We start from the raw sequence: 24,969 nt of genomic DNA, 5'->3' as shown, positions 1-24,969 counted from the left end.
GAGGCATCACGCAGCACACCCAAAGGGCTAAAGGGAAACACCCACAGTAGCCCCTAGAGGGAGGCCCAGGACAGGGGCCACAGGGCGTACCGCTGGCATGGTTAGCACCAGCCACCAGAGCCTCTGCTGGCAGGGACAGGTACTGGGGGTCCAGAGGCCCCTGTGGTGCTGGTCACCGACAGTGCCAGGGTGCGATGCGGATGGCAGATTGCCGGGGGAATGGCCAGTGGTGGGGGAGGAGGGGGAAAGGGGGCATGTGAGGTAGGGGCTGCAGTGTAGGCTGGGACCACTGTGTACCCCGTTTGACCTGGTTGGGCACAGGAGTTTGCACCATGCCAACATTCCCTCCCTGCAGACAATGGACTTCAGAATCGAATCAGGAATCCATCCTAGCCGTCGCAGCCCTGGGTGTATGCACTGAGGCTGTATAAGCAGGGGCTCCTCAGGGAGGAACCTGCAGTAGCGGAGTTTGCCCCATGGGGCCAGATGGAGGATGGAGAGCCAGCCGGCCAACAAACCGAGGAGGAGGTGGGAAGGAAGCTCCGCATTAGGACTCCTGTGTACCAGCAGCGCCTGTCATTTGAGGACCTGCCGGACCAGGCAAGCTGTCAACGACTCCGGCTGAGCAGGGGAACAGTCAGCTGCATCGTGACACACCTGGCACCTTGGGGAATGGGGGAGGATACCTGCTTCCGGTGGCCATCAGGGTGGCGGTCGCGCCTGAACGTTTACAACATAGAATCCTTCCAGGCACCGAGTGGGGACCTGTCTGGGATCGCACGGACTTTGATGCACAGGTGCATCTGCACTGTCACGGAGGCCTCATATGCCTGTTCGGCACAATATATCAAATTCAATGTGGACCGAGCCCAATAGGATGCCAGGGCAGTGGGGTTCTCCACCATTGTGGTGATGCCCCAGGTCCAGGGTGTGATCAATGGGATGCATGTCCCCCTACAGGCCCATGACTGGCCGGTCTTCATAAACCGAAGTGCACCTGGTTTGTGACCATGAGCTGCACTTCATGCACGTCTGCGCCAGATACCCGGGCAGTGTGCACGACGCCTTCATCTTGGCACACCCAACAGTTCCTGACACCTTCGAGGCACAACCCCGGTATGAGGGATTGGCACCTGGGTGACAAGGGTTATCTGCTGCGGTCATGGCTGATGACGCCTGTCTGGAGGCCACAGACTGACGTGGAGACCCACGACAGGTATGTGATCAAGCAGCGCATCGGCGTCCTGAACGTGCGGTTCAGGTGCCTGGACGGCTCTGGAGGGCCGCTCCAGTATAACAATGCGATGATCTCCCACCTCGTGTGGCCTACTGCATCCTCCACAACATTGCGCAGCAGGAGGGCGACGTGCTGGATGAGAGGGATGAAGCCAGGCCTTGTCCGATGAGGAGGATGGGCAGGACATGGAGCCCAGGCAGGTACAGGAGGCTGCACAATGTGTGCGTCAGGGCCGATGAGCCGGGATGCTCTAATTGCCTCCAGGATCACCGACTAGGGGGCCTGGCAGATGGCACAAAACCCAGCTCTGTGTCTGCATGTCCATTATTGATGGGACCCCCCTTTCCAGAGACCCAAGACCTGTATGGAAGGCAGACAGTCCCTGGGGTTGGACCGCCTTCCGATCGTCTGCCCCCTCAGAGGTTCCTACCTCTACCTGCTGTACCACTGCACGGGGGTGTGCTGCACACTAGATAGTACCCCAGGAGCTTCTTCACTAACATGCCCAACCGAGGTGAGGGTCTCTGGGATGGTGGAGGGTGTTGGAGAGGAGACAGCTGTGATGGAAAGTTGGTGTTGTCCCCGGACTAGTGCTGCGAGGTTCCTCAGGCTGGTGTTTGTGGGCTATCTACACTATCCTTTGCTGCCTTGTCCCCGGACTAGTGCTGCGGGGTTCCTCAGGCTGGTGTTTGTGGGCTATCTACACTATCCTTTGCTGCCTTGTCCCCGGACTAGTGCTGCGGGGTTCCTCAGGCTGGTGTTTGTGGGCTATCTACACTATCCTTTGCTGCCTTGTCCCTGGAATCTGCCCGGGGTTGAGGGCGGGGGACACCAAACGGGCCTCGTCGCCAGGTGTTCCTGTAAGACACAAGACATGAGCATGATTGGATCGCGGGGTTGGGGTGGTGTGGGGGAGGTGGGGTAGTGTGGGCATGATGGCGGGAGGGGATGGTGGGGCAGGTGGGATGGTGGGGGAGGTGGCCAGGGCACCCGGCCATGGCGGGTGGTATGGGTGCTGGCAGGTGATGCAAGGTGGGAGCAGACTGCCAGCGGGTGGGGTCCGGTCGCTTTCCGGGTGGGGGTGATGGGGTTTGGAAGTGTGCGACGGGGTTGGCGCTGGCTTCCTGACGAGATTGTGCAACTTCTTCTGGCAAAGCTGTCCGGTGGGGCCCATGGCATTCACGGTCTTTGCCATCTGCCCCCAGACATATCTGGCAAGCAATTTTCACACTGCATGATCCCAGAAACAGCAAAATAAATGATAATGGTCAGATAATGTATTCTTGTGATGTTGGTTGAGTGGTGAACATGGATCAGGAAGGACGCTGGAGAGAACACTCCTTTTCTTCTTCCAAATAGTGCCATGGGATCTTTTATGTTCACCTGAGAGGCAGGCAAGGCCCATGTTTAACAACTTATCCAAACAGTGGCACTTCTTAGAGTGTGTCACTTCCTCGGGATGGCCCCGCCCTGTCAGCCTTAGAGCTTGTGCTCAATAATTTAGGGCAGCACGGTAGCATGGTGGTTAGCACAATTGCTTCACAGCTCCAGGGTCCCAGGTTCGATTCCTGGCTTGGGTCACTGTCTGTGCGGAGTCTGCACATCCTCCCCGTGTGTGCGTGGGTTTCCTCCGTGTGCTCCGGTTTCCTCCCACAGTCCAAAGATGTGCAGATTAGGTGGATTGTCCATGATAAATTGCCCTTAGTGTCCATAATTGCCCTTAGTGTTGAGTGGGGTACTGGGTTATGGGGATAGGGTGGAGGTGTGGACCTTGGGTGGGGTGCTCTTTCCAAGAGCTGGTGCAGACTCGATGGGCCGAATGCCCTCCTTCTGCACTGTAAATTCTGTGATAATCTGGAGTGTGTCTTGATCCCACAACCTCTAACTAGGTGAGTAGCACTGATACATGGCCAACACCTAAGAGAGTATAATGGACATTGTGCCTTGGGCTTCTGCAACACATGGTTGCTTCTACAACTGGGATCTCCTGCCAATCACTGCAGCCCGGAGGAGACTTTCAGGGAGTCCTTGTCAAAGAATGGGCCTGCCCTTTGTCTAGACCCCTCCATATGGCTTGGCAGGTTCAAGATATGAAAATTCAAATGTGAGACTGTTGGAAACGGGCTGATTCTTCTCTGTGGAAGGATAAGCAGAGTTAGAGTTGAATAGGACCCTTTCCATAAGGGAGCTGGGACAGGCGCGCCCAGGTATTCTTTCTTCCTGGCAAGGATCCTGAATGAGACATTTGCTGGCACAATAGTCACCAAAATGGCAGAATATATCCTCTCACCTGCTCCACTGAATCAGTGTCATCAATGGATTCTGCCTTCCTATTGGGCTTTCAAACAACCTTTTAATAAACACAAACGGCCAGCACCTGATGCTGGCGTTCTTTTAACTGGATGATCATGACTGACTTCTGATTCATGGCCTGACCGTTCTCCTGCCGGAAACCTTGCACTAAATGCCCAATTGGGCGTGGAGCCCCCTTCACAGAGCTAGTAGGCTACCTTCTCGCCGGACCACTGTTAATTGGCTGGAACACATTTGATTTGCTGTGATGAGGTGGTAGGGGTGGGACCGAACAGACCTGCAGAACCTCCACACAGCTGCCACATAAAATGTAACTGAGCAGACCCATAAAGCTGTGTGAGCGATGCTTACGCTGTCTGGACCACACTGGAGGATGCTGCGGTACTTGATAAAGCTGGTGCCAAGATTTGTTATGGCCTGCTACATCCTGCGCCACCTCGCCATCATGAGGGCACAGCCCTTGCCACCACTGACAAATAGCTGAGGAGAAAGAGGAGGTGGGGACAAAGAGAAGGGGTAATCCACACAACTCCTTTCTGCCTGGGCTGTCCCCTAGGATTGCCTCACATAGCTGCTGTACCTGTGAAAGCAACCCCAAATCCCCATTTACCGACAGTGTCTCACCTTGCTGCCGTCACAGTGGCATGATACTAAAGTAAAAGCCAGCACTAAACAAACATTCTGAACTAAATTTAAAAATGAGACCATGTCATATTGCATTCAGAAGCCAACTTTCATCCTTGTACATTCTCTTGGTGCCTGTCCTCTGTGTGCCTTTGACGACTTTGATGCTCCTTTGCAGCGCCATCTCTTTTTTTTTAAGTTTAGAGTACCCAATTATTTTTCTTTCCAATTAAGGGGCAATTTAGTGTGGCCAATCTACCTAACCTGCACACCTTTGGGTTGTGGGGGTGAAACCCACGCAGGGCTATCTCAGTGGCTGTGACACAGCTGATGGGAAGCTGCTGACTTTCAGTGTCCGAGACTGCAGATGGTCTTGTGGAACTTTACCAGACAGTTCTGACCCTCAACTGCCCAGCTTGGGACTGTATGATCTTGATGTCGGTGGCAGTAGTCTGGGCCGGTTTGTTTGACAGACATCAGCAAGGACAGTGTTGGAGGGAGTCATCCTGAGACAGGACATCAGGTTCATTCTCCAGGTTTCACTGCTGCTCCCGCAATGCAGTGCCTGTGCAGACCCAGCACCATGTTGGAGAACGTGTTATTGAACTACTGTCATACCCATTTAAACACTGGTATTGACAGTTATTATGGTGGCAACAATCCTCGCCTACGTGGCAATATTCTGACCTTGCATGAGAACACTCTGAGCTTGGTGGCAGCAAGTGGAACTTGCACAGCTTCAGTCTGAGCTTCCACTGCCATATCCATATGCTGGGGAGTTTATGTTTATGCTGCAAAGGAAGCTAAAATTTCAGCCATCAGGCTGTGCACCCACCCCTTCCCTTCAACCTTTCTCCTCACAGATACCCAAGAATTGCAATCTGGCCAGACATGGCTGAAGAACAGGGCAGCAATGATGAAGTAGAAAAGCTGTTACTCCCTTGGGTACTTGCAGCCAGCAGCTCAGATACGGACTTTGCATGTAATTTAGAGGGTAGCTTAAAGGTGAGTCACTGGAAACAAGTAACCGGCAGCCAGGATAAGGGACACAGATGCCAGCTGCCGAGGATTCGGATTGAAGACTTCGATAGGGCAACAATGAAATGCTTAGTGCCCTGGCAAGTTTATCAGAAAGCCTGGATTCAGTGTCAAGGAGCATGGAGGAGTCCCGGCACCAGAGGACTTTGCACAGAGCTTGGAGTCCAACTTTTACAGAGTGGAATCAGTGGCCAACATTACAAGGAAACTTGCAGACTCCAGAGGGATGTGAGAAGGAGAATTAGATATGGCATTCCCATCACCATTGATGATTTGAACTCCGCTGCTGACCACAGCTTAGCCATGTCTACTCCAGCATTTTAAGGCCGCATCTCCTCCATGGGGATAAGGACATGCCTGTCCCCTCCCAGTAAGCTGCTGCTTTCTCCGGTCATGCATCCCCTTATCTGGGAGAGAGAAGGAAGTGTGTCGGTGAGTGTGGTGCAGTGTGTTTTGGGTGATGTGACTGTCACTGCTGAATAGCTGACAGTGTGTGCAAACTGCGAGATGTGGGCGTGAGGCTTGCAACAATGCTAATTGTGTGAAGGCGAGATGAAACTATGAATATCAGGCATGAGTCATGATTGATATAGAGGTTGTAGCTGGGTGAGTGGGGAATTATTGAATGGAGTGATGTGTGAAGCTAGTGGTACAGTTAGTGGGATGGGGTATTTGAAGCTGATTTCTCTGACCTTGACCACTCATGTGAGCTCACTTGACTTCTTATGGCATTGCATGCAGGCCTTCAGAAATAGGCTCATGACATTGACCACAACTATCTGCTTTCACTGCCTTTGCAAAGATTCTCTGGAGGGCATCCTAGTCCCTTATGGATAGAGAAGCTCTATCCCCTGTCACCTGCTCGGTCAAGATAACCACTGGAGGACCTTAGCGCATGCTCCCTATCTTGTGCCATAATAGTGTTCTTGCTGAAACCAGTTCCAGTCTGTGTGCCGTTAGTGTCGCACAGATTTCAACCCCTTTCTGAGGCATGCAGCCACTCAACAGAGCGTTTAGCGCTGGCTGTATGCAAGCATCATGCAAATCAGCAGATAGTATGATGCTTATATTTTTGTGTCCTGTCCAATTTCATGGCCCAGATTCTAACTTGCTGCTGAGTAGAAGCTGCAGTGTACAAATGATGATGTGTTTGTGCACTACAACAGTGCCACCTTCTGTTACACCAGTAGTATTGCACCCTACAATCTGGGTTTTTTAATTCATTCAAGGACATGTGTAACTGTTACTCGAGTCATAGTGTTTCCCGCACCGTAAGAGGCCCTTCAGCCTGACATGTCTGCACCAACCGTCAAGCTAGCACATATCTATTCTAATCCTATTTCTGTAGCTTTGTCCATCCCTGATTGCCCTTGAGAAAGTGGGGGTGAGCAGCCTTCTTGAACCGCTGTAGTGGTCCACGTCCCGGTTAGGTAGATGTTCCAGGTCTTTGACCTAGTGATGATGAAGGGACAGCACAATATTTCCAAGTCAGGGTGGTGTGTGGCATGGAAGGGAAATTGGATGTGGTGATGTTTCCATGTGTTTAGTGCCCTTGTTTTTCTGGGTGTTAAAGGTCATGGATTTGGAATGTGCTGCAAAAGAAGCCTTAGGGAGTTGTTGCAATATATCTTGTAGATGATACAGACCGCGGCCACACTGCATTGGTGGTGGAGGGAGTCATGTTTAAGGTGGTAGATGAGAAATTGCTGCAACAGTGGTTTGGAGCTGAGATGATTGGCATCCAGTAATAACAAACATTTTTCTTTGCGCTAGGTTTATCATAGAATTTACAGTGCAGAAGGAGGCCATTCGGCCCACCGACTCTTGGAAAGAGCACCCTACCCAAGGTCAACACCTCCACCCTATCCCCATAACCCAGTAACCCCACCCAACACTAAGGGCAATGTTGGACACCAAGGGCAATTTATCATGGCCAATCCACCTAACCTGCACATCTTTGGACTGTGGGAGGAAACCGGAGTACCCGGAGGAAACCCACACACACACGGGGAGGATGTGCAGACTCCGCACAGACAGAGACCCAAGCCGGAATCGAACCTGGGACCCTGGAGCTGTGAAGCGATTGTGCTATCCACAATGCTACCGTGCTGCCCACAACAACCAATGGAGAATTTTACCCCTGGTCTCCATTGACTTTAATTTTCCTAGGGCTCATGGCTTCAACACTTGATCAAATGCAGCCCTGGTGTCCAGGGCCGTCATTCCCACCTCACCTCTGGGATTCAGCTCTTTTTCCATGCTTGGATCAAGGCTTTAGTGAAACCTGGAACCAAGTGGCCCTGGCAGAACCCAAACTGAGCATTGGTGAGCAGGTTGTTGGTGAGTAAGTGCTGCGATTGATGGTGACTTTTATTACTTTGCTGATGAGCGAAAGTAGGCTGATGGGGCTGGACTGGATTTGTCATTATTATGGACAGGACATAGCTTGACATTTTACCAGTTTATAGAGTAGAGGCCTGTGTTGTGGGTATGATGGAGTAGCTTGTCTAGAGGACTGACTAGTCCTGGGTTACACATCTTCAATACTACACCTAAGGTGTCCTTTCCTGCAGGCAATGGGAGTAGGATTGCATTGGCTGAAAATGTGTGTGTGTGCATGCACATCCCCACATCTGGTTGAAAATCATGAACATTTTGATTTTAAATATTGCTTTACAGATTGATAACATTTGAAAAAATTAGTTAAACTCTTGTGATCCTTCCCAAATCTTGATCATTTTGTTTTGATAAGATCTACAAGTTTCACATGCTGTGCAATGTTAGTTACCAGGTGAATGAAGTGAGCTGTATTTTTACTGCTAATATTTGGATAATTGTGACTTGCTTTAATAACCATATATAAATACTAGTTTGCCTCATTTAGCAGCAATTTTACTTCTAGATGAGGAGATTGGGGTTTAACTCCCCCCCCCCCCCCCCCCCCATCGGAATGTGAATTCCCATAGTCCTGTGCAGTCTTGTAGGTCTGCAGAATTGCAGCAGATGTTATCCTTCAAATGAAGCATAAACCAAAGAGATCCAACAGCAGCATTTAAAGAGAACGGAGCTTGGCTAAGAGTCCTCCCTTAATCAAATACCATCCAGAAACTAATTTCTCACATTGCTACTTGTTAAACTTTGCTAGCACAGACCTTGCACTTCTCAAAATAGTTTAGTTGAAGAATTATTTTGATGTTTTAATAAAGCCCCTTTATGAATGTAATTGTTCTTAAAAGAATAATTTGTGGAAGAGTGTCTTTGAGCACAGCAGTCAGCAGTTGTTCCTCTGAGGTCGCAGCTATTTATATGTCTTTAACGTCACATTCCACTTTTGTGACAGCAGAACTTTAAATATGGCTTCTAGCTCCTTAAAGTTAAATTTGCACTTACTTGTCCTAACCTGGAATTAAAAATTGCACTCAGAAAACGCAAAGCTTTGAACATTTTAGTATCCAGACTATAAAAAGAGGGCAGCACGGTGGCACATTGGTTAGCACTGCAGCCTCACAGCGCCGGGACCCGGGTTCAATTCCGGTCACTGTTGGTGTGGAGTTTGTACGTTCTCCCCATGTCCGCGTGGGTTTCCTTTGGGTGCTCTGGTTTCCTCCCACAGTCCAAAGATGTGAATGTTCGGTGGATTGGTCATGACAAATTGCCCCAGAGTGTCCAGGGATATGCAGGTTAGGTTATGGGCTTACAAGGATAGAACGGGGGGAATGGGTGAACGGACATTTGTAGAATTCTCTTTCGAAGTGTCGATGCAGACTAGATGGGCCAGATGGCCGTCTTCTGCACTGTAGGGATTCTATGAATCCATGAAAAACATGTGCCGGTCTTTTTTTCTAAACACTACTTTATATTTTTTGGCATGGTGTATTGTTAGTTTTAGATTATATTTGGTGGGTTGGAAATGACACCACAGAAGCAGAGGCCCTCCAAGTGGAGAGATGCAGCATCTCCTGCAGCTCCCTAGCAACACCCTATGCTGGGAAGGGCAACCATGCACATGTCCCCTGTGCAGCCAGTGTCAGATTAAGAGATCATGCCTCTTCTTTTTTTAAATAAATTTAGAGTACCCAATTCATTTTTCCCAATTAAGGGGCAATTTAGCATGGCCAATCCACCTAGCCTGCACATCTTTGGGTTGTGCGGTGAAACCCACTCAAACACGGGGAAATGTGCAAACTCCACACGGACAGTGACCCAGAGCCGGGATCGAACCTGGGACCTCGGCGCCGTGAAGCAGCAGTGCTAACAACTGCGTCACCGTGATGCCCTTAGAGATGATGCCTCTTCATCTGTCTTTGGTGTTGCTGTCTCCCCTCCTCCTAGGGCTGCTCTACCTGGGTGGGCTGAAAGCAAGAAGGGTTCCAAAAGAGGGGGATGGGTCACACCATCTGCAGCTTGTGCATTATACCAGAGAGCAGAATGAGGATGAGTTGGGAGTTTAGTTAAAAGGCTTCAGTGTTTCCAGTGACACTGGATCCCGAATAATTCCAATTGCTGATTTGGCACTTTGTTCATGAACTTGGATCACACAAGGCAGTCAATTAGTTTGCATGTCCACTCACTGAAGAACACTGAAGAAGGAGCGGCACAGTGGCATTGTGGTTAGGGGGCGGCGTGGTGGCACAGTGGTTAGCACTGCTGCCTCACAGCTCCAGGGTCCCAGGTTCAATTCTGGCCTCAGGTGACTGTGTAGAGTTTGCACTTTCTCCCCATTTCTGCGTGGGTTTCCTCCTGGTACTCCGGTTTTCTCCCACTGTCCAAAGATGAGCAGGTTAGGTAGATTGGCCGTGCTAAATTGCCTCTTAATGTCCGAAAGGTTAATAATAATAATCTTTATTATTGTCACAAGTAGGCTTACATTAACACTGTAATAAAGTTACTGTGAAAATCCCCTAGATGATGTTACTAGGTTACGGGGATAGGGTGAAGGCAAGGGCTTAAGTAGGGTGCTCTTTCAAGGGCCGGTGCAGACTCGATGGGCTGAATAGCCTCCTTCTGCACTGTCAATTCTATGATTCTATGAACATACACATAGCTGCAACAGGCATGCAGCAGCATTATTTACAATGCAAGGCACTCAACTTGCAGCTAAGGAAACTTACTATTGCTTACCATTGCAAAGTACTGCGTTGTTCTTTGAGAGATGTTGTGGTAAGTTCTTGCATGTAACAGTGTGTTTAGTTGCATCCTCACAGGGAGGGAAGAGGATTCGATATTGGGGCTGTTTTTGCAATGCCTCTCTGACTGTAACACACCAAGGAAATTAAGCAGAGGCTGCAGAGTGGCCAAGTTCTGTGTGGCGTCATGTGGACACTAACAAGATGCTGGAAATCTAAATTATAAGCAGAATATGCTACAAGTAAACAGCAGATCAGGCAGCATCAGTGGAGAGAGCAACAAGGTTAACATATCAATTCGATCTATCATCACAATCGTGGGTGTTAATGGGACAAGTAAAGAAACAAAAGAAGTAGTGTGAAGAGCAGAATAATGACAAGCTGCTGTCCAAAAGCAATACCAAAATGCAGATAAAGGAACTAAAATCGGAGCAGTGATTTTTTTTAAAACCAATTCATTTTTTCCAATTAAGGGGCAATTTAGCGTGGCCAATCCACCTGCCCTGCACATCTTTGGGTTGTGGGGGCGAAACCCACGCAAACATGGGGAAAATGTGCAAACTCCACACGGACAGTGACCCAGAGCCGGAATTGAACCTGGGACCTCGGCGCCATGAGGGCACAGTGCTAACCCACTGCACCACCGTGCTGCCCAAAATCGGAGCAGTAATGATGATATGAAATTATTGAACACATTGTTGAGTCTGGAAGGCTGTAAAATGTCAAATCAAAAGGTGATGTGCTGTTCCTCAAGTATATGTTGAACTTCATTGGAAGACTGCAGCGGATGTCAGTGTGTGAGCAGGACAGTGGATTCAAATGGCAGGTGACCAGAATCTCAGTGTTACTAGCACATTTGATGTTACAACTGGACGGGCAGATTCCAGAATGGACCTCTAGCTCAAAAGACTAATTTTTACTTTTCTTGATAAAACGTGGCGGAACAGAGTAACAGAACCGCTAATAGGTTTAACAAAAGAAAAAAAATAATTAAACATGAAAAGTTGGATTATTTAACAATAGACCTTTACTTTCACCTTATCTTAACAAATGCACACCAATTTTACGACTAACAAGGATTACAAAGTACATCTTAATCTACAATGGTCCCGTTAACATAAAGTCCCTTTTAAGACCATAAGACAAAGGAGCAGAATTAGACCATTAGGCGTATCGAGTCTGTGATCCACCATTCAATCGTGGCTGATGTGTTTCTCATCCCCATTCTCTTGCCTTCTCAGATTGGCTGTAGTCAAATACACATTCTGCTCTGAACTCAAGTTAGTGTCTGTGGATGTCCCCTCCAAATCCCCTTCGATGATGACCACATGACAGTTTCCAAATTCCACTCCCCAAAACACCCTTTAAAATCTTTTCTCATTAGTATGCTTTCCCTTAGCAGTTTGCATTCTGAAATCCAGACCAGGGTTTCCAAATTATACTTTGAAACAAAGTTCCCGTTCCACTTTTAACAACAAATCCAGTCCAGGATTTTACACCACCCCCTTTTAGGTTTCATAGAACATAGAACATTACAGCGCAGTACGGGCCCTTCGGCCCTCGATGTTGCGCTGACCTGTGAAACCATCTGAAGCCTATCTGACCTACACTATTCCATTTTCATCCATATGTCTATCCAGTGACCACTTAAATGCCCTTAAATTTGGCGAGTCTACTACTGTTGCAGGCAGGGCGTTCCACACCCCTACTACTCTCTGAGTAAAGAAACTGCCTCTGACATCTGTCCTATATCTACCACCCCTCAATTTAAAGCTATGTCCCCTCGTGTTGGTCATCACCATCCGAGGAAAGAGACTCTCACTGTCCACCCTATCTAACCCTCTGACTATCTTATATGTCTCTATTAAGTCACCTCTCAGCCTTCACCTCTCTAACGAAAACAACCTCAAGTCCCTGAGCCTTTCCTCGTAAGACCTTCCCTCCATACCAGGCAACATCCTAATAAATCTCCTCTGAACCCTTTCCAAAGCTTCCACATCCTTCCTATAATGTGGTGACCAGAACTGCACGCAGTACTCCAGGAGCGGCCGCACCAGAGTTATGTACAGCTGCAGCATGACCTTGTGGCTCCGAAACTCAATCCCCCTACTGATAAAGGCGAGCACACCATATGCCTTCTTAACAGCCCTATTAACCTGGGTGGCAACTTTCAGGGATTTATGTACCTGGATGCCGAGATCTCTCTGTTCATCTACACTATCAAGAATCTTGCCATTAGCCCAGTACTCTGCATTCCTGTTACTCCTTCCAAAGTGAACTACCTCACACTTTTCCGCATTAAACTCCATCTGCCACCTCTCAGCCCAGCTCTGCAGCTTATCTATGTCCCTCTGTATCCTATAACATCCTTCAGCACTATCCACAACTCCACCGACCTTCGTGTCATCTGCAAATTTACTAACCCATCCTTGTACACCCTCTTCCAGGTCATTTATAAAAATGACAAACATCAGTGGCCCCAAAACAGATCCTTGCGGTACACCACTAGTAACTGAACTCCAGGATGAACATTTGCCATCAACCACCACCCTCTGACTTCTTTCAGCTAGCCAACTACTGATCCAAACCGCTAAATCACCTTCAATCCCATACTTCCTTATTTTCTGTAATAGCCTACCGTGGGGAACCTTATCAAACACCTTACTGAAATCCATATACACCACATCAACCGCTTTACCCTCATCCACCTGTTTGGTCACCTTCTCAAAAAACTCAATAAGGTTTGTGAGGCATGACCTACCCTTCACAAAACCGTGTTGACTATCGCTAATCAACTTGTTCTTTTCAAGATGATTATAGGGGCTGTTTAGCACACTGGGCTAAATCGCTGGCTTTGGAAGCAGACCAAGGTAGGCCAGCAGCACGGTTCGATTCCCGTAACAGCCTCCCCGAACAGGCGCCGGAATGTGGCGACTAGGGGCTTTTAACAGTAACTTCATTGAAGCCTACTCGTGACAATAAGCGATTTTCATTTCATTTCATTTCATAAACCCTATCTCTTATAACCTTTTCCAACATTTTACCCACAACCGAAGTAAGGCTCACAGGTCTATAATTACCAGGGTTGTCTCTACTCCCCTTCTTGAACAAGGGGACAACATTTGCTATCCTCCAGTCTTCCGGCACTATTCCTGTCGACAAAGACGACATAAAGATCAAGGACAAAGGCTCTGCAATCTCCTCCCTGGCTTCCCAGAGAATCCTAGGATAAATCCCATCTGGCCCAGGGGACTTATCTATTTTTACATTTTCCAAAATTGCTAACACCTCCTCCTTGTGAACCTCAATTCCATCTAGCCTGGTCGACTGAACCTGAGTATTCTCCTCGACAACATTGTCTTTCTCCAGTGTAAACACTGACGAAAAATATCCATTTAACGCTTCCCCTATCTCCTCTGATTCCACACACAACTTTCCACTACTATCCTTGATTGGCCCTAATCTTACTCTAGTCATTCTTTTGTTCCTGATATACCTATAGAAAGCCTTAGGGTTTTCCTTGATCCTATCCGCCAACGACTTTTTGTGTCCTCTCCTCGCTCTTCTTAACTCTCCCTTTAGGTCCTTCCTGGCTAACTTGTAACTCTCAAGTGCCCTAACTGAGCCTTCATGTCTCATCCTAACATAAGCCTTCTTCTTCCTCTTGACAAATGCTTCAATTTCCTTAGTAAACCACGGTTCCCTTGCTCGACAACTTCCTCCCTGCCTGACAGGTACATACTTATCAAGGACACGCAGTAGCTGTTCCTTGAAAAAGCTCCACATTTCGATTGTACCCATCCCCTGCAGTTTCCTTCCCCATCCTATACATCTTAAATCTTGCCGAATAGCATCATAATTGCCTTTCCCCCAGCTATAATTCTTGCCTTGCGGTATATACCTATCCCTGCCCATTGCTAAAGTAAACATAACCAAATTGTGATCACTATCACCAAAGTGCTCACCTACATCTAAATCTAACACCTGGCCGGGTTCATTACCCAGTACCAAATCCAATGTGGCCTCGCCCCTTGTTGGCCTGTCTACATACTGTGTCAGAAAACCCTCCTGCACACACTGCACAAAAACTGACCCATCTATAGTACTCGAACTATAGCATTTCCAGTCAATGTTTGGAAAGTTAAAGTCCCCCATAACAACTACCCTGTTACTCTCGCTCCTGTCGAGAATCATCTTTGTAACCCTTTCCTCTACATCTCTGGAACTATTCGGAGGTCTATAGACAACTCCCAACAGGGTGACCTCTCCTCTCCTGTTCCTAACCTCGGCCCATACTACCTCAGTAGACGAGCCCTCAAACGTCCTTTCTACCGCCGTAATACTTTCCTTGAGTAACAATGCCACACCCCCCCCTCTTTTACCATCTTCTCTGTTCTTACAGAAACATCTAAATCCTGGAACCTGCAACAACCATTCCTGTCCCTGCTCTACCCATGTCTCCGAAATCGCCACAACATCGAGATCCCAGGTACCAACCCATGCTGCAAGCTCACCCACCTTATTCCGGATGCTCCTGGCATTAAAGTAGACACACTTCAAACCAGCGTCTTGCTTGCCGGTGCCCTCTTTCGAACTTTTAACCCTATCCCTGATCTCACTACTCTCAACATCCTGTACACTGGGACTACAATTTAGGTTCCCATCCCCCTGCTGAATTAGTTTAAACCCCCCCCAAAGAGCACTAGCAAATCTCCTCCCCCCAGGATATTGGTACCCCTCTGGTTCAGGTGAAGACCATCCTGTTTGTAGAGGTCCCACCTACCCCAGAATGAGCCCCAATTATCCGGGAAACCAAAACCTTCCCTCCTGCACCATCCCTGTAGCCACGTGTTCAGCTCCTCTCTCTCCTTATTTCTCACTTCGCTAGCACGTGGCACGGGTAACAACCCAGAGATAACAACTCTGTTTGTTCTAGCTCTCAGCTTCCACCCTAGCTCCCTGAATTTCTGTCTCAAATCCCATCTCTCTTCCTACCTATGTCATTGGTACCTATGTGGACCACGACTTGGGGCTGCTCCCCCTCCCCTATAAGGATCCCAAAAACACGATCAGAGACATCACGAACCCTGACACCTGGGAGGCAACACACCAACTGTGAGTCTCTTTCATTCCCACAGAACCTCCTGTCTGTTCCTCTAACTATGGAGTCCCCAATGACAAGCGCTCTGTTCCTCTTCTCCCTTCCCTTCTGAGCAACAGGGACAGACTCTGTGCCAGAGACCTGTGCCCCATTGCTTACCCCTGATAAGTCTTCCCCCGCAACAGTATCCAAAATGGTATACTTGTTATTGAGGGGAACGACCACAGAGGATCCCTGCACTGCCTGCCGGTTCCCTCTCCCTCCCTTGACGGTAACCCATCTACCTTCTTCTTTTACCTGATGTGTGACTGCCTCCCTATAACTCCTCTCAATAACCCCCTCTGCCTCCCGAATGATCCGAAGTTCATCCAGCTCCAGGTCCCTAACACGGTTCTCGAGGAGCTGGAGTTGGGTGCACTTCCTGCAGATGTAGTCAGCAGGGACACTCGAGGTGACCCTTTCCTCCCACATTCTGCAGGAGGAACATTCAACTGCCCTAGCCGCCATTCCCACTGAACTAACTTCCCAACTACTGAAAACTAAAAACAAAAACTTGTTAGTTTTTTTTTCTGTCCGACGGACAGAACTTTTTTTTGATTAGAGGAGGAGGATGGGTGGGAGACAGTACGTAAGTAATGTTTCGGGTAAAGCTGTCACTTGAGAACAGCCCCTTCACAAACCACCTTCAACTTACGCTGACCGCACTGCACGTATGCAAATCTCCCCGGAACAGCCAAAGAAGCTCTGCTCTGCTGCCCTCTGCTGGATGCTTGCCTTCCCTCAAACTCCTCGGGTCACTTGCGCAGGTACACCTTCAACTTACGCTGACCGCACTGCACGTATGCAAATCTCCCCGGAACAGCCAATCAGAAGCTCTGCTCTGCTGCCCTCTGCTGGATGCTTGCCTTCCCTCAAACTCCTCGGGTCACTTGCGTAGGTTCACCTTCAACTTACGCTGACCGCACTGCACGTATGCAAATCTCCCCAGAACAGCCAATCAGAAGCTCTGCTCTGTTGCCCTCTGCTGGATGCTTTCCTTCCCTCGAACTCCTCGGGTCACTTGCGCAGGTACACCTTCAACTTACGCTGACCGTACTGCACGTATGCAAATCTCCCCGGAACAGCCAATCAGAAGCTCTGCTCTGCTGCCCTCTGTCTTTACTGATTTCACACAAATTCAGAGATCCAGCCACCGATTTCCATAGTTATTTCAACTCACTGTAATACAAAATCACAAACGTGAAAATCATTTCAGATATCTTTTTGGCATCTCAGCCTTCTTCTCAGCTCTGTCTATCTTTACTGAACAGTGCTCTGTTCTAGTATCTTTAACTCAGACCTCTTGGAAACCTATCTTAATTTCTCTAGTTTCCTTAATTAGCTGCTCTTCGGATCTATGCACTTGTTTTCTTAACCATTACTGCATGGTATAGCTTTTCTTCCAGCAAAGCTTAAAAAAGATGTTTCTTCCCTTGCCTTCTATGTCTGCTTTAGGCAGAGCTATGAGAGCTGCCTTCTCTCTCACTATCTATCTTCGACTGCCATCAAATTAGCTAAACTAAAACTTAAAAGCAGCTCTATCTTACAAGGCCCCAGTTACTAAGCAACTACTGCTGTTTTATTTATTCTTCACACCATAGCCCTCTCCGCCACAATAGAAACACTGTTGGAACTTAATCAACCCTCAACATACAAACCCGTTTGTCTGGCATGAACCTAACTATAGGTTTTGCCCTTCCAGGCACAGAAACATTAAACACTACACCTTAATTCTAATGTTTACCAATACAAATATAAATCCCTTAAAACTACCTTTGTTTTCCTAAAATCAGATTCATGAGGACTGAATGGAAGAGGTCTGTCAAGTGGTCACCCAGCTTGTGCTTGGTCTCAATGTAGAGCAGAATGGGTGAGCATTGCACACCTTCCCCATTACCTTCTCTCTCCTCACTGGTCTCAAACCCATATTGCAGGTGAAGCAGCAATTTATATGCACTTCCTTCAACTTAGTATAGTATATTCACTGCTGAATAGCTGGAGATGTCTGAAGCAGCAGGAAGTAGATATGAGGCTGGCATCTTTGGAATGTCTGTGAAGGTGAGGCCTGAGACCTGAATGCTAGGGACTATTTATGGTTAAGTGATGAGAATGTGGTGCATTAAGTCACGTGGGATGTTGGTGGTGCAATGGGTAGATGTCATGTGAAGGTGCATGAGGTCATCACAGTTCATGTGGCACACCTACTAGGTCCTCAGAGCCAAACTCTGGGCATTGATCTTCTTGACCACCTACCCTCATTCCTTTCAGATGGTGTTGTTTGAGGGCCTCTTGCCTTCCCCCCCTGCTAAAACACGGCCTCTCTCCTCATGTCTATTTCCACCAGTAAGGCCTCCAGCATCACTTCCATGACTATAGAATTGCAGCATTGGTATCCATCAGCAGTCTCTTCAGAATTAGTGCAGAGGCTGACTGCCTTTTAGTTTTCGCTAATGACATGTTAATGCATTAAAATGAGGTTCCTGGGCTGTCGTGGTGTGATTCTCACTGGCCCCGCCGGAGAGGTCGGGGGGGGATTCCAAAACCTGATCACGCCAGAGAGAATCACGTTTTTCGATATCCTCCAGATTTTGATCCAGAGCCGAGTTTCTTACAGAAGGAGATAGAGGCCTCAAAATCACCCTCATAATTTGTTTTTTAAAATGTATTTTATTACAGACATGTATCAAAACAGGTTAAACAACCCAGGAAACATACTTCCCAGTAATCAACGAGCCAGTCTGTACAGATGTTTTCCCCTTTCTCACCCTCTAGGGAATCCCCTCCAGACCTTTTGCGCAAAGTCCCTATTCTGCAGATACCTGAACTCACTCCCCCTTGGCAGCTCTACTCTCTCCCTCAGCTCCTACAAACAGGCGAATCCTTCCTCCAAATACAGGTTCCTCACCTTGGCCAGCCCCGCTTCCCTCCACCTCCTGTATCCCCCTCCCCTTCCCGGCTCAAACTCATGATTCTCACACAGTGGCGTTAGCACCAACATCCCTTCCACCCTAAAATGTCTCCTCAACTGATTCCATATCTTCACCATGGACTGCACCGCCGGGCTCCCTGAATACCTACTCGGAGCCATTGGCAATGCTGCCTTACCTAGCCCTCAAACTAGACCCCTTACAAGATTTCTGTTCCATCCTAACCCACTCCATCCCTTCTCCTTCCCCCGATAGACGCACCTTATCCACATTCGCCACGCAATAATAATGAAGCAGGTTGGGCAATGTCAACCTCCCCACTACCTCTGCTTCTGTAGCAGGGTCCTCCTGACCCTCGACACCTTCCCCGCCCAATCAAAGTCCGAAATGTTCATGTCCAGTTTCCGAAAAATCACTCCCATAATGTTCACAATGCCACTTCTAATCTGACAGCTTTCTGAAATTAAGTATATCATATGATAATCAAGTATGTCGTAATGGGTGGAGCAACATGTGGCGCATGGTTAGCACTGGGACTGCGGCGCTGAGGACCCGGGTTCGAATCCCGGCCCCGGGCCACTGTCCGTGTGGAGTTTGCACATTCTCCCCGTGTCTGCGTGGGTTTCACCCCAAAACCCAAAGATGTGCAGGTTAGGTGGATTAGCCATGCTAAATTGCCCCTTAATTGGAGAAAAAATAATTGGGCCCGCTAAATTTATTTTAGAAATGTTGTAATGATAATTAAGTATGCCAGAATGATAATAGAGTATGTCATAATGATAAGCAAATTCCAATTATGCCAATAAGTTACTTCACAGCAAAACATTCAACTGAATTCCACAAAATTAGTTATGTATACTGTCACGACTCTGAAAGAAGCAGTAGCGACAATAGCCAGATAACTGAAGGATGTGGTTCCAACCCTTTCAGTTCAGTGAAATTACACCTTGTTGTTTTCTGTGCAGGTTATTTATCAAAGTCTGCCCTTCAAATTAGCGTATAAATATTGCACATAACAGTTTGTCAATGTGTGGTTATTTTGTTATATGATTATTGTCTAATTATATCCATAAAAATGGCTCAGGGAAGATTTAAAGCTTCTTTGTCATTCGGATAACTTGTAACTTTTCTATGTTGGTTAAGTATATACTTTAATTATTTTTGTGTCATTCCACACAGCATTCTATTTCCTGATATGAATATAACTTTTCTCCCCTTACAGCTTACATTCCAACTCCAATTTACTTTGGGGCTGTGATTGACACAACCTGCATGCTATGGCAACAGGAATGTGGTGTTATTGGCTCCTGCTGGGAATATGATGTCACCTCATTCAGATTCGTCTACTTTGGACTGGCAGCAGGCCTCAAGTTTGTCGGCTTTATTTTTATCTTTCTAGCCTGGTACTCAATTAAACATAAAGAAGACCACTTGCAAAGGTGGAGACGTAGAGCCTCACCCATAAGCACTGTCAGTGAACTGATCAGTAACCCAGGGACCCAGCACAACTATGCACAGACTCGATCATGTCCTAGCTTTCAAACAAGAGCTGAAGACAGTGAACATCCAACGCAGTCCCAATCAGGCCAGCATGTAGCACAGAAATTACCTGGGGCATTCCAGGACACAGTACAATTCACAGCTAAGAATACACTGGATGATATGGCAGTTGACATTTAGGTGAATTCATATAGGCATTTAGTTGTCAAACACAAATACGTGATGGCTGTTTTAATGTTTAGTTCTTTGACAGAAGCGCGCTTTGGGAAGTTTCTCCAGGTAAACCACAGAACCTGTGCCTTTTTAATTAAAAAAAAGTGACATAGACTGACCAACAGAAACAGATGTCCACAAACCACAGCATACTGGAGGGCCAGAAATCTGAACAAAATTAGATTCTCAGATACCTGGTATCATTTTTAATCTTATGGAGTGACCATTTGCACTCAAAGTTGGTATTTGGAGGGATACGAAACAGATAATTGGTGAACAAGCAGAGGGATAAAAAATAGAATCAATGTAAGTGAGACATTTTTTTTGACAAGCTTTCATATCATTTTTAATTAAATGCTACTATTTTCTGTTGTATGTGATGTATTAGAAACCTCTGCTTGATCAAGCCACTGCGAGCTGTTAGAAGCTGCGCTGGGGGTAGATTTCTAACTTGGTGCTGGGGCATGAAACTGCCATTCTGATGGGCAGCTCATGTTAGAACCTGCCTGCCTGTCAGCTCCATGGTGTTTCAAAAAGGTGGATCCACTATTATGTCAGAAGGCCAGTTGGAAATATACTCCAATGTCACTCGGGTCAAATAAATTATGTGCAAATAATTACTGTTAATGAAATTATCTAAAACCTTGATAAACATTTTACAAGACATTAAATTATAACATCTTGCAACGGTAAACATAAAATGCTGGCAATTGGAAAAGGTATCAGATTTTGACAGCCTTGCCGTATATTTGCAAGATTTTCTGTTTTTATTTCCAATATCTGTAACACTTCCTTGTGCCTTTGCAGGGTGGGTAGGAACCATAAATGCCAGGTCAGTTCAATGCCCACATTTGGTAGCCCAGTAGAAGAAGATGGCATAGTCACCCAGCTCTAAGGAGCAGCACTCACGTGCACAATAGGGCATCAAACGTGTGAACTCCCAACAGCTACACACAGGTTTGCCGGCCTCCTGTGGCGTGTTTTACAAGGGCGGTGGCCGCTCACCTTTAGCCGCTGACAGGATATTCCGGTTCCAATGGTGCACTTAGCTCACCCGTCCCGCCGCGGTGGGGTTGGCGGGATCTCGGGAAGGGCCGGAAAACCCTGCCCTCTACTGCCATGGCCACCCAGTGCTCAAAATATTCAGAAAAGGTTTGGACAAAAACCTGTAGATAAGAAAAAAACACTACAAGCGGGAAATAAAAACGAGGATCATTGTAAATAAATCACAAATTTGTCATCATCCTTTATGAGAGTCACATTTTTCAGGTGAGAGCTTTTATTGGTTCTGAAATAATATCCTCTTTCAGATCCCCACTACCTGGCGTGCATTTTTCTGTATTTTACATTAGGAAATATTGTATGATCTATGGGAAACCAGCTGACTACTTTGTGTGGAACAAAATGAAAGATTCTGACTGTAAAATTAAATGAAAATAGGTGCAGACTGTTACCCTGTAGCTAAGCTACTGTGCTTTACCCATGTGTGCAACCCGTCTTACTGATGTCACCTTGACACTGACTTGGTTAAATCCAAATAGAATCCAAATAGTCTGACATTGCGAGGGTGGGGCTGTCAGATTGAATTGGACATCTTTGAGGGGATACAGATATTGCAGCAGAGGGCAAGGTGGGGAATGAATCAGACATCATTGGCGGGTTCGAGTCCTCTTGTTTGTAACTTACAAACAGCAATGCACTAAAGCCACATACCTCACTGACCTGACCCTTTTTTGCATCTCGTTACCTGCTGGGAATTCTGATCTCCCAAGTGTTAAAAATAAGAATTGAGTTCAAATGGAGGTACATAGCCTTCTGAAAAGATTTTTGTGACTGAACTGCCTCCTGGGAGCAGATTGCTTGCTTACCCCCTCCGTTGACCCACCTCTGTTAAAACTGAAAATGGGGTTGGTCACAGGAATTTCAAATTTATTACCGTCCCTCTTTTTCCCCACTTACCTATTTTTGGGGATTTAAACTCCTCCCCATGTCTCTGGGTTTAACATAAAAATGATGACAATTTCCAGAAGGCTTAGATTGCAGACCTAAGCGAGAGCTTGGACAGCCAAAGGTCAAGAGAGTTTGGATGTTTCCGAACATTAGGGGCAGCAGGGTAGCATGGTGGCTAGCATAAATGCTTCACAGCTCCAGGGTCCCAGGTTCGATTCCCGGCTGGGTCACTGTCTGTGTGGAGTCTGCACGTCCTCCCCCTGTGTGCGTGGGTTTCCTCCGGGTGCTCCGGTTTCCTCCCACAGTCCAAAGATGTGCGGGTTAGGTGGATTGGCCATGCTAAATTGCCCGTAGTGTCCTAATAAAAGTAAGGAGGGGGGGAGGGGGGGGGTGTTGGGTTATGGGTATAGGGTGGATACGTGGGTTTGAGTAGGGTGATCATGGCTCGGCACAACATTGAGGGCCGAAGGGCCTGTTCTATGTTCTCTATGTTCTATACTCTGTTATATGGAGTGCCCAGGAGGTAAAGATCTCCACTGTTCTGCTTGTTTTACATTTGTAAAAAAACTGGAACAACATTCACTTCTTTCCCCTGTACCTTGATGGCCACACCAGTGATAAACTGTCCTCAATAGTTTCACTGTGATCATTAACACATTTGTCAGCTAAATTAAGCGGCATTTTTTGATTTATTTGTTTCTTAGCTCGATTTCAATACATTTAATAATATGATTCATATTGCAGCATCATGTGTTTGTGAACAAATTAGGAAAAAATTAGGATGAATTGTATAATTAAGTCATGTTCCTTGAAACATAAAAATGCGAGATCAGAAATTTATTAATATTTATTGTAACAGGATGCCAAATGGGTAATCACCTAGATCTAGAAATGACCATTGGTTATTTTAACAGATAAACACTTAACATGGGCAAATTACATCCCTTTGCCAACTATTTTAGAACATCTGTTCATGCGTTTATCTTACATTGTTTAACATCCTTTACATAAGATTGACTTAAAGGCATGTTAAGCATTCAGCAGCTGATATTGCCATCGCAATTTCTAGGTTTAGATCAGGGTCAACTTTGGTTTTTGTCAGTTATTACTGTGAGAGTTACATATCCAAGGTAACTATCTAAAGTGTGCACAGCAATATATCTTGCAACTGTATTAAAAGCATATGCCAAGGTGAAATGTATTGATTTTCATAAGAGAGATTGAAAGCAAAAAGGTCAACGTTTGCAAGAACTGGTGTACAAGTTGCTTTTAGTCTCCCCTTTGCAGCTCTTTCATTTAAGGCATTCTGAAGAACTGTCCACTAGTAAATATGTATAATCATTATGTTTGTTGGTTTTGTACTTAGCAAGTGTCTTGGTCATTTTTAACTTGAATCAAAGCAAATAGAATAGGACTTAATAAAAAACTCGTCATTGCACTTAATAGCAGAGAAAATAATTGGATTGGAACATGTAGTATATTTCCAAAGTTGTTTTTTATAATTGCAAAACACATTTTTGTTATTAAAATATAACTGATGCAGGAAAACTTTGAAATACTTGAATATTGAAGTGCAATATTGCATGCTTGTTTACTGCTGTTGATCTGCATGCATGTTTTAAGTTTTTGTTTCTTTATGACAGTAAGCTGCCTGGACAGTTCTCATATAGTATTACGGTGATTGTAATTTATCCAACACAAATTATTTAACATAACCTGTAGAACAATATTTAAATTATACACTGTCAGATTAGTATGATTTCTAAAGGTAGAATGTTTTCACATTTCTACACTTTGGATCTCTTAAGTGCTGTAAACGTTAGTTGGATGTAATTTAGGACAGCCTGTAGCAGATAATTCTGTTGAAATTGCATAGTCAGTCAGCTAGTGAGCTCAAAATGTATTTGATGATTCGAGACTGTTAATTGGAGTGACTCTTAAACTCGTAGCAGGTCTTAAAGTGCTGATGATCCTTCCATCATTAATATTTGATAAAAATTCTTTCTTTACACTGCTGACCTTTTATGACTTCTCTCTCTCTGATCTCCATTCTACAAAGTCCCATTAGCTTCTCCTTCCTTTCTTGTTACGTCTAAATGTGTCCCATTCCTATGAGTTCAAAAATATTCTAAATAATAATAAATTGATGATGCGGTATGGTTGGCCCATGTCACAGCCTGTCACTCAGGGCAATATACTCATGGACATCCATCTGATATTACATCCTCCCCTCTGCAGCCAGCATATTCCATATGCTAAGTTCAACAGCAGCTCTTATGTATAAATACCGTAGTTCAAGGACATAGAAATAGATAAACAAAGAAAAATGATATACCGTACTTTCCGGACTATAAGCCGCGACTTATTTCACACGTTTCGAACCTCGCGGCTTATACAACGACGCGGCTTATTTATGGATTTTTCCCGCTTTCTTTTCACTAAACCAATGAAATTGCGTAACGGGTCAAGGTAAAACAATGTAACTTTTTAGTTTACTGTTTAGATTAAATCGAGCGCGCTCAAACATCCCATCATTCTGATTACGGTAGTCATTTTGTCACCCTCATCATGGCAAAGACACGGAGAAATGCATATGATGCAGCTTTCAAGTTGAGGGCGATCGATCTGGCTGTTGGGAAAGGAAATAGAGCTGCTGCACTAGAGCTTGGTCTTAATGAGTCGATGATAAGACGTTGGAAACAGCAGCGTGAGGAATTGACTCAGTGCAAAAAGACAACTAAAGCTTTCAGAGGGAAGAAAAGCAGATGGCCCGAACTAGAAAATGAGCTCGAAGACTGGGTCAACATGCAGAGAGCAGACGGCCGAGGTGTTTCAACTGTACAGATCCGACTGAAAGCCAAAACAATCGCCACCCGCAATGAAGTTTGAGAATTTTAGAGG

The 24,969-nt window shown here is 46.3% G+C and overlaps 1 protein-coding gene across 2 annotated transcripts in view; it reads left to right on the top strand.

The window, feature by feature from the left end:
- The window catches only part of LOC119972603 (solute carrier organic anion transporter family member 5A1), a 257,638-nt gene extending 236,903 nt beyond the window's left edge, over positions 1-20,735 (top strand). For both annotated transcript variants that reach the window (XM_038809568.1, XM_038809567.1), the window contains one exon: positions 19,628-20,735. In XM_038809568.1, the coding sequence (XP_038665496.1) occupies positions 19,628-20,085 (458 nt within the window). In that variant the 3' untranslated portion in view covers positions 20,086-20,735. The remainder of the gene's footprint in view (positions 1-19,627) is intronic.
- Positions 20,736-24,969: the final 4,234 nt, after the last annotated feature.

This window comes from Scyliorhinus canicula, chromosome 10 (assembly GCF_902713615.1).
Source record: "Scyliorhinus canicula chromosome 10, sScyCan1.1, whole genome shotgun sequence".
Taxonomy (NCBI): Eukaryota; Metazoa; Chordata; class Chondrichthyes; order Carcharhiniformes; family Scyliorhinidae; genus Scyliorhinus; species Scyliorhinus canicula.
This window is presented reverse-complemented; position numbering and strand designations above follow the sequence as displayed.